Source organism: Cherax quadricarinatus, chromosome 58, assembly GCF_038502225.1.
Source record: "Cherax quadricarinatus isolate ZL_2023a chromosome 58, ASM3850222v1, whole genome shotgun sequence".
NCBI classification, from domain to species: Eukaryota; Metazoa; Arthropoda; class Malacostraca; order Decapoda; family Parastacidae; genus Cherax; species Cherax quadricarinatus.
This window is the reverse complement of record NC_091349.1, coordinates 6,793,240-6,803,942: the sequence shown is the minus strand read 5'-3', so window position 1 is coordinate 6,803,942 and position 10,703 is coordinate 6,793,240. Positions and strand designations below refer to the sequence as shown.

The following is a 10,703-nucleotide window of genomic DNA, read 5'->3' as shown; positions in this document are numbered from 1 at the left end:
AGACAGAGTATAAGCTAGGAGGAGGCCAAAGACTGCAAACCTCTCTCAAGGAGACAGATCTTGGGGTGAGTATAATACCGAGCACATCTCCGGAAGCACACATTAACCAGATAACTGCAGCAGCATATGGGCGCCTGGCAAACCTGAGAATAGCGTTCCGATACCTCAGTAAGGAATCGCTCAAGACACTGTACACAGTGTACATCAGACCCATACTGGAGTATGCAGCACCAGTTTGGAACCCAAACCTGGTCAAGCACGTCAAGAAATTAGAGAAATTGCAAAGGTTTGCGATAAGACTAGTTCCAGAGCCAAGGGGAATGTCCTACGAAGAAAGGTTAAGGGAAATCGGCCTGACGACACTGGAGGACAGGAGGCTAGGGGAGACATGATAACGACATACAAAATACTGTGAGGAATAGATAAGAGGACAGAGACAGGATGTTCCAGAGATGGGATACAGAAACAAGGGGTCACAATTTAAGTTGAAGACTCAGATGAGTTAAAGGGATGTTAGGAAATATTTCTTCAGTCATTAGAGTTGTCAGGAAGTGGAATAGTCTAGCAAGTGAGGTGGTGGAGGCAGGAACCATACATAGCTTTAAGATGAGGTATGATAAAGCTCATGAAGCAGGGAGAGAGAGGACCTAGTAGCAGTCAGTGAAGAGGCGGGGCCAGGAGCTGAGTCTTGACCCCTGCAACCACAAATAGGTGAGCTCAAATAGGTCAGTACACACCTTACTCCACAAAGTGTAAAAGCAGAATTACCATCATTATTACAACCATAGCAAGTGCTACAACCCAACATAAGAGGGAGGGACACGAGTCTAAAGCCATTCCTCTCCTCTGTGCTCTGTGCTCTGGTGTTCTGTGCTCTGTGCCACACATATACGAAACACGAAACTATATTGCATCTCAGCCGTCTATATAACCTAAGAGACAACCTGGCACACAGTGCCAGCGATGGCACCCATGATAAAGGTAACTCGGGGATCTGGTTGTCTAATGGAATAAATGACCGTTAGCACGGGAGAAATATTTTTATTGAAAAAGAAATTCTGAGGTGGACGGGTAGAAGGTAACTTGATAATAAGGGTGGCAAGGTTGCTCCTCTACCCAACCTGATGCACTCGGGTTGAGTGGAGGAGGAGAAGAATTGAAGGAATGAAGAGGAGGTGGCAGGTGAAAGGGAAGAATAAGAGGAGGACAAAGATAAGAGGTGAAATAAAGAGAAGGATGAGGGTGGAGGAATGGACGGAAGTCCGAAAGGAAATGGAAGGAGAAGAGAGATTAACAGTGATAAAGTAGTGAGGTGAGAGATAACGACACTTCAGCGTTCTAACGTGCAACTTCTTGTCTGAGGATTTTAGGGCCACTGACTGGCCCACGCCGTATAGAACCCTATCTTAGCAGACGACGAAAACCTAGTTTTCAGCGCCTAGACTTCCGTAAGGCCTGAAGTGTAGATGCTGTAATGCCTTAAGTGTAGACGTCCTTCCTGTGGACGATCCTCTCAGGAGTAGACTGCCCCATCAGAAGTGGACGGACCATCAGAAGCAGAAGATTCAGGGACGGATTCTTCCTTCAGGAATGGATGGCTATCTATAAGCAAAGAGCTGCATAAAGAATCGACTGACCCCCTTAGGGCTCCATTAATTGTAGAAGCCTTTCCTGCAGACGCCCTCATCCCCTCAGGAGCGAAGACATAAGGACGCCCTACTTCTTCAGAGCCTGCTTCGGGAGGCCTCTGACGGGAAGACCTTGGTAGGCCGCGTCGTCGCACTGAGGTGCAAGATCGTGGCACTGAACGTCGCGTCCGTCGAGGACCTCCTTCTGGATTCTGTCGACAAGAGGAGCCGCATCCTCCTCTCCAAACAGCAACGCCAGACCCGTTCTGCAAAGGGAAGAGACCAGTGGGTCGTTAGTAGGACCTTCGCTGCTAATGGGTGGTTTGTAAGACCTTAGTAAGGTGGCATCTGGGGCTTAGGTGTAAATGGATTGAAGGCCAGTGGATCGTTAGTGAGAGGATCGTTAGATGAGGTTTGGTGTTTACGAGATGCTTTCAACACGGAGAAGGCGGAAGAATTAAACACATTTTCATCTGGGTATCTGTATTTGTAGACGTTTCACCATCCAGTGACTTTATCAACACAAATTCAATGACATAATTTGAAGACTGTAGAACCATATACAAAAGACGAGGTAATCAGTCCCTCAGTCTTGAAATTGAAGGAGAGCACCGTTGTTAAGGGCACCGGTGCTCTTAACGAACTCCAAGACTGATGGACTGATTACCTCGTCCTTTGTATATAGTTGCACAGTCTTTACATTATGTCGAAACGTCTGCACATGAAGACTGTATACCACTCATGTACGTGGAGAAGACTGTGCTGTTAGGAAGAGATTGTTTAGGAGAGTTTCTGGAGCTCTGAGGTTGTTCAAGTTGAGATATAAACAAAAATAAAGTTCAATAGTAACAGGAATTTTTCTTCCCATGACGTTTTTTTGGTGAAAAATTATTTTGTACGTGTTTACTGAGAGGGAGAGAGAGATGTCGGTAACAGCTCTTAGTTTGTAAATAAAGATAGGAATCCTTAACCTAACCTTGTAAAACCCTGTGAGAGAGAGAGAGAGAAAGAGAGAGAGCATTTCGTCCACAGTACTTTAAATACATAATCTGCTCTCCTTCCTTTCTCTCTTCCTATCCTTTACTCTCCTCGTCTTTTTCTCCCTCTTTATGTCTCATCCGTTCTATCATCCCTCTCTGCATCTATCTCTCCATCTTCCTGCATTCTTTCCATCATCTTTCCCCCAACACTTGTCCCAACCACACTCACAGTTACCTCCATCCCTTCCCATTCCATCTATACTTCTCCCTTAGTACCCCCGCTTCCCTTTCCCCTACCTAACCCTTTCCCACTTCTACCTCCTCCCTCTATTCGTCCTTCCCTCCCACCTACAAGACTCACAGAGCTAGCTGCTCCATCACAGAGCCAGAGTCCATCATGGCAGTGCTGGTAGCCTGGGTATGATCACACATGTACCTCCTCACACACTCATGGGAGAGACGGTCCACCTGGAAGTTGGTCCACAGCTGGTTGGCTGACCAGCTGAAGTTGCGGCTTAAGTCATGTTCCTGTGAATGAAATGAAAGAAGAGGGTGAATTCCTTTTCTCAGAAAATAAGGCTCTTAATTATTTTTTTACATCAATTCTTAGATTTATATAATATAGTCCAAATTTCCTCTCCTGTATTATTATTTTCCCCATATATAAATTTGGTTGACCTGCTCAGTCAGAGACATATCTTCATAAGAATTCTTTTTCAACTGTGTATGAGATAGGCCATCCTGAGAGATGGTAAGTCCCATGTGATATTAACTCCAGTTCTGTGTGTGTGTGTGTGTGTGTGTGTGTGTGTGTGTGTGTGTGTGTGTGTGTGTGTGTGTGTGATAGTAACTCCATCTCTGCTGAAAGGATACCTTTGAAACTGCCGTAGTTGATGAACCTTTAATGGAATACCTGACGACTGACACTACTGAAATCTCCCAGTTCAGACTGATATTACTGAAGTCTCCCAGCTCAGACTGACACATTTCAACACTGTATGTGACCCATCCTGTGTGATGGAATATGACAGGGACACATAATTACCTTAGCGCCCCATTGTGTAATTAACAAACTGTCATGGGAGGAGTGTTAAACTCTTAGGGTGTCAAACAGCACTTGGGAAAATAGGTCTGAGAGGTGTATGTCCCCCGCTGACATATGAAATGAGAAAACAAAACATGTGACTGAGGAACACAGTGTTCACTCGGCCTCCCTGGCGGTGTTCACCCCGTGTCCGGCTTAAGAGACGACCCGGGATCCTGAACACGTTTCGCTCTGTGTAGGGCTTTATCAGTCATTATTTGGTAAAGGTCTACACAGGTTGCAGAACGTTGTTCTGCAACCTGTGTTTTCTCTTCAGTATAATCAGCAGTATGACATCTGGATGCAGTGTGCAAGTGTTCACTCACAGTGTTCTTGGTGCCGTAGAGTTGTTCTGTGTTCTCCAACCAGGAGTAGATGTTGCCAACGACGTCTGGTAGATCAGAGAGGTCAAGTGCTAGTGACATATCCGGCACTTCCCTCCTGCCGGCGGCGGCGGTGCTGGACAGTAACCGGTAGATGAGATATGCCAGGAACGTAGCAAAAGCCAGCCCCGCCAGTAGTACGAACGGGTCGAAGCTCTGCATGTAGCCACCGCCATAGCCGCCTCCATAACCGCCGCCACCGCCTCCGTAGCCGCCGCCACCGCCTCCGGAGTGCCCGTAGCCTCCAGATTTTTCTACCGTGTAGCCGTATCCTAACTGGCGGGATTCCAGTTCGGCAGCAGCGCTCACAGCATCGTTAGGAAGACCCAGCAGGTCGAAGACCTTATAAATCTCCAAGTCCTTGAATCCTGAACTCCTCATAAGCTCCGTCACAAAGTCGAGCTCAGAGAGGTGATTGAAGGCCTGGTTGTGTAGCAAATGACCCACCTGACGAACCACCATCGTCAAGAAGTTTTTGCCCATCTCCTGTGTGCTAGACGACATCGCCACCTTCAGGAAAGGATGGCTGTTGACCACAGCCTCTCTGACGTCTTTCCACTTGTGTTCCAGAAAGTCCAGGAACTCATGGTCGAAGGTGTCTCGCACGCGACTGAGAAGATGGACCTTGTCTCCCATCGAGATGGCCTTGTCTATGAAGGAAAACGCCATCTTTTCGCCGCTGCTCTCCGCCGGGTACATCTGCTCCAGGATCGACTTCATGTTGCCGAAGATGCTTTTCAGCCTCGCCCAGTGTTCTTCGGGAGCGTCCTGGACAGTCTCAAGCGTCTGGTTGTCGATGCTTTTCCCGAAGAACTTCCCCTGGTCAACCTCGACAACGTTGTTGTGGACATTATCCTCGAGAAAGTTACCCTTGAGATCCCCAATCTTGTGTTCCAGAGGGTCGAGTTTCTGTTGCCCCATGTCCACCTCTGAAAGCAGGTGACCGTTGAATTCTGGCGATCCTTTGGCTTCGGTCTGACCCTGCGGGCTCTTGAAGAAATCTCTGCGGCCCTCGCCATTGTTGATGAGGTCTGAGAGACCGAAATACACATCGTCAGAGCTTAGAATGCTCTCAGATGCAGGCAACCACCCCCATTTCGGCTGGGAGCTGCGAGGAGGTGCTGCTGGTGTCGTAGTGGTCGTGGTTGTCGTCAATGGCGTGGTTGGATTCTCTGGTGAGACTGTTTTTTCAAGTGATTTACGTAGTTTGTACAGATCCCCGAGTCTGGACCTGGGGAAGGACATGTTAAATGGTTTTTTTTTTACTGTTGTCCAATTATTATTATTAATATTATTATTATTATTATTATTATTATTATTATTATTATTATTATTATTATTATTATTATTATTATTATTATTATTATTATTATTATTATTATTATTATTGGTAGAAGCAGCAGTAGTAGATTAACAAAGCACTAAATTCATACAGATCTCAATACTATAAATCATTTTATAGCCACTAAAATTAATAACTTCAACCACATCTATATGCACTATTTCTACACAGAATGAATAGCGACATAATCGAGTAAGACTCCTCAACTGTCCTCTTCCCTACCCACATCTCCTCCTCCTCCTCTTCTTCCTCGTTCCTCTCCTACTTCCACTATACACATCCTCTCATTCTACCCACCTCAGCATCCCGGGGAGAGCCCCTTGCACAGCATCCTCCGCCAAGCAGCATCTTAACACAGCCAACACCACCACTATCACAGGGAGAGACGGGATCGCTGCTCCTACACCACAGTCGCTCCTGCAGGACCTGTCTGTGTGTCGTGATGATCCTGTGGGTCAGGGAGACCTGATTTACCTGAACTCTTGGCTTTGATTATTATTATTATCAGGCATAATCACAGATAATACCACAAACCACTACCCTACCTTTCTTATAACTAATCTAGGTAAATTACCCCAAGACACTACTAAAGTAACCTTCAGGCTTCATAATGAGGCAGCCATTGATAACTTCACAACAGCACTGACAAACATCGACTGGCAAACTGAGCTAAAAATCTATACAGACACTGACAAATGTATTAATAATTTTCTAAAAAAAAGACCCAATGCCTCTATAACAAGCACTGCCCTAAGAAAACTAAACAGATCACAGCTAAGAGACTGAACAGTCCCTGGCTAACACCCAGCATCCTCAAATCCATAAATGTAAAGCACCAGTATGAAAAACAGAATGGGTCACTTAACCAGAGACCAAACAAAACGTTACTCATCTGTCCTAACCAGCCTGATTAGAAGGGCAAAAAAAATTGTATTATGAGAACAGATTATCCAACTTAAAAGGTGATATAAAAAAAGACCTGGAAAATCCTATCTGAAATTCTAGGAACAAAAAAGATATCAGGAAACAGAACAACCAAACTAACAAAACCAGATGAACCCCAACTCCCACCAACTGAAACAGTAAATAGACTCAATGTTTTCTTCTCCACCATAGGAAAAAACCTTGCGGGTAAAATCCCAAGCTCAAATACCCCACCTAATGACTACCTCACTGGCACCTACCCGAACACACTGCTTCTAACTGTGACCAACCCAACAGAAGTCTCACTTATTATCAACACACTAAAGAACGAGACAGGAGATTTAATACCTTACCACCCTTTACATACAAAAAAGCTTCACAAGTACTGTCACCAATCATTGCAACACTCTAACAAATCCATCGAATCCTCTACCTTCCCTACAGTTCTCAAAATAGCGAGGGTCACCCCGATACATAAAGGAGGAGATCAAGCAGACTTGAATAACTATAGACCAATATCCAACTTACACCCTCTCTCTAAAATCTTTGAAAAACTAATTCATAAGCGAATCTATTCCTACCTCATCTCCCACAGCATACTCAACCGCTGTCAGTTTGGGTTCAGGCCTAATGAAAATACGAATGATGCTATTATACACATGCTAACACAAATATACACTGCACTCGAGAAAAAGGAAGTCCCATTGGGGATCTTCATTGATTTACTTAAAGCTTTTGATACAGTTGACTATGATTTGGTGCACATAAAATTATCACACTATGGTATAAGAGGGCACTCCCTCAACTACCTAGTCATACCTTAGCAACAGAACCCAATATGTGTACACAAATGGAGCAAACTTTTCCACACAGCCAATTACAATTGGTGTCCCACAGGGAAGTGTCCTATGCCCTCTTCTCTTTCTCATTTACATAAATGATCTATCAAATGCATCGCAACTACTTAAACCCACACTATTTGCAGATGATACTACATACGTCTTCTCTCACCCGAGCCCAGTCATACTAGCCAATACTGTATATGCCGAAATACAGAAAATATCTACCTGGATAATGATTAACAAACTTACTCTCAATATTGACAAAACCTACTTCATTCAGTTTGGGAACAGAACTACAGATGTTCCTCTTAACATAATGATAAACGGATCACCTATCACGAAGCTAACAGAGGGAAAATTCTTAGGAATCCACCTTGGTAATAGACTCAAATTTCAAACACATGTACAACAAATTTCCAAGAAAATCTCCAAGACCGTAGGCATATCGAAGATACGGTACTATGTTCCACAGTCAGCCCTCCTGGCCCTATATCACTCACTCATTTACCCCTATTTCACCTATGGAATTTGTGCATGGGGCTCAACAACAATAAATCATCTCAGACCATTAATTACCCAACAAAAGGCTGCAGTCAGAAAAACAAATTCCCACTACAGGCAGCATACTCCACCAATATTCAAAACTCTAAACTTACTCACCATACAAAACATCCATACTTATTACTGCACCTATTACATACATAGAACACTTAACTCTGATATAAACCCTCCCCTCAGACATCTCCTTACCAACCTCAACAGAACACATGACCATAACACAAGGCACAGATCACTCTTTGATGTTCCTCGTGTCCATCTCACACTATGTAAAAACTCAATGCACATAAAAGGCCCAAAAATCTGGAATTCATTACCTGTGAATATAAAAGAAACACTTTATCAATTCAAGACTCTTCTTAACCACTTACTCACCCACCCTATCAAACTATGTTTTCAAATTACATTACCTAACATAATACTCCATTATCTTGAACACACAGTAACTCATCTAATGATCAAGTGACCTGTTTCTGCACTACAAATCATTGATTTTACTCGATCTGATACGATTACATTATACATTATTATGCTACAAATTTGTACAACTTAATGACTCTTATTTAAAATACTCATATGTACTTCATGTTGTAATTTGTTTACTGTAATTTTTACCACTGAATATATCATTGTTTAGTTAATCTTAAGTTACTTTTACTCGTGCACATAATGTTCTATATACAAGGTGCTTTGACTGGTACACTCACTATATTACTGTGTACAACTGTCTATCATGTACAACTAAAAAATTAAATAAATAAAATAAAATTACTATTGCTATTATTATTATTATTATTATTATTATTATTATTATTATTATTATTATTATTATTACTACTACTACTATTAGTATTTTTTTTATTATCAGTTATTAATATTAGTGTTATTATTATTATTGTTGTTGTTGTTGTTGTTGTTGTTGTTGTTGTTGTTGTTGTTGTTGTTGTTGTTGTTGTTGTTGATTCCTCCTTCCTCCTCCACCACCACCTCCTCCACCTCCTCCAACACCTCCTCCTTCACCTCCTCCAACACCTCCTCCTCCACCTCCTCCAACACCTCCTCCTCCACCTCCTCCAACACCTCCTCCTCCACCTCCTCCAACACCTCCTCCTCCACCTCCTCCAACACCTCCTCCTTCACCTCCTCCAACACCTCCTCCTCCACCTCCTTCTACACCTCCTCCTCCATCTCCTCCACCTCCTCCTCCTCCACCTCCTCCACCACCTCCTCCTCCTCCACCTCCTCCTCCTCCTCCTCCTCCACCTCCTTCTCCACCTCCTCCTCCACCACCTCCTCCTCCACCTCCTCCTCCACCTCCTCCACCACCTCCTCCTCCACCTCCTCCTCCACCTCCTCCTCCACCTCCTCCACCACCTCCTCCTCCACCTCCTCCTCCACCTCCTCCACCACCTCCTCCTCCACCTCCTCCTCCTCCTCCTCCACCACCTCCTCCTCCACCTCCTCCTCCACCTCCTCTTCCAACTCCTCCTCCTCCACCTCCTCCTCCACCTCCTCCTCCACCTCCTCCACCACCTCTTCCTCCACCTCCTCCTCCACCTCCTCCTCCACCTCCTCCTCCACCTCCTCCACCACCTCTTCCTCCACCTCCTCCTCCACCTCCTCCTCCACCTCCTCCTCCACCTCCTCTTCCACCTCCTCCACCTCCTCCACCTCCTCCTCCACCTCCTCCTCCACCTCCTCCTCCACCTTCTCGCCCACCTCCTCCACCACCTCCTCCTCCACCTACTCCACAACCTCCTCCTCCACCTCCTCCTTCTCCTGCCCCTCCTCCTCCTCCACCTCCTTCTCCACCTCCTCCTCCACCTCCTCCTCCCCTTCAAATTTTGTTTCGCCTATAGGCCTATTTAGGCAGTTAATATTCGTTAAACTTTACGATATTTGGTTGACTATGGACACGAAACTCGGACAGTTTGGTATATATAACAGTTCGTTAAACACACTGGCTTTATTAAACGTTTATAAAGCCTCTCTGGCTTTACAAATCCTTTGTTTAACTCTGATCTCCTGTTGCTCCTGATCCTCGGATCAGATACAGGTGACGGAGGTCATATCTTATTGTAGGTCACCGAGGAAGATAGGTAGGTAGGTAGGTAGGAATGTAGGTAGGTTAAGTAGGAAGGTAGGTAGGTAGGTAAGTAGGTAGGTAGGTAAGAAGGTAAATAGGTAGGTAGGTAGGTAGGAAGGTAGGTAGGTTAAGTAGGAAGGTAGGTAGGGTAAGTAGGAAGGTAGGTAGGTAGGTAAGTAGGTAGGAAGATAGGTAGGTAGGTAGGAGGGTAGGTAGGAAGGTAGGTAGGTTAAGTAGGTAGGTAGGTGGATTAAATAAGTAGGTAGGTAGGTAAGTTGGTAGGTAGGTAGGTAGGTAGGTAGGTAGGTAGGTAGGAAGGTAGGTAGGTAGGAAGGTAGGTAGGTAGGTAGGTAGGTAGGTAGGAAGGTAGGTAGGTAAGTAGGTAGGTATGTAGGTAGGTAGGTAGGAAGGTAGGTAGGTAGGTAGGTAGGTAGGTAGGTAGCTAGGTAGGTAGGTTGGTAGGTAGGTAGGTAGGTAGGAAAGTAGGTAGGTAGGTAGGTAGGTAGGTAGGTAGGAAGGTAGGTAGGTAAGTAGGTAGGTTGGTAGGTAGGTAGGTAGGTAGGTAGGTAGGAAAGTAGGTAGGTAGGTAGGTAAGTAGGTAGGTAGGTAGGTAGGTTGGTAGGAAGGTAGGTAGGTAAGTAGGTAGGTTGGTAGGTAGGTAGGTAGGTAGGAAGGTAGGTAGGTAGGTACATGTATATATATAGGTAGGTAGGAACGTAGAAAGATAAGTAGGTAGTTACAGGAGACTGCTGAAGGAGATCACAGCCCTGGGGTGCAGTGGAACACTCACACCAGAATGAACCCAGAATATAACACTGTGGGATACTCGCCCTGTACACCCCTCTCTCTTTCCGTTGTTCCTTACCGTGTAATGAC

At 45.0% G+C, this 10,703-nt stretch overlaps 1 protein-coding gene across 1 annotated transcript; it reads right to left on the bottom strand.

Annotated features, from left to right (window-relative positions):
• Window positions 1-1,056: 1,056 nt before the first annotated feature.
• Window positions 1,057-5,323, bottom strand: LOC128697949 (uncharacterized). The gene is made up of 3 exons (XM_053789935.2): window positions 4,019-5,323; window positions 2,970-3,136; window positions 1,057-1,894 (listed from the first exon to the last, which is right to left on the bottom strand). The coding sequence occupies exons 1-3, from the start codon at window positions 5,318-5,320 to the stop codon at window positions 1,717-1,719; spliced, it is 1,647 nt and encodes a 548-aa protein (XP_053645910.2). The 5' UTR covers window positions 5,321-5,323; the 3' UTR covers window positions 1,057-1,716.
• Between the last annotated feature and the right edge of the window lie 5,380 nt (window positions 5,324-10,703).

Bases quoted from the DNA above. Each gene is read 5' to 3' on its own strand.
- LOC128697949 (XM_053789935.2), bottom strand. From the start codon at position 5,320: ATGTCCTTCCCCAGGTCCAGACTCGGGGATCTGTACAAACTACGTAAA. The intron at 3,137-4,018 runs GTGAGTGAACAC...TTTCATTCACAG, and splicing joins TCTACGGCACCAAGAACACT to GAACATGACTTAAGCCGCAA. The intron at 1,895-2,969 runs GTGAGTCTTGTA...TTCCCTTTGCAG, and splicing joins GTGATGGAGCAGCTAGCTCT to AACGGGTCTGGCGTTGCTGT.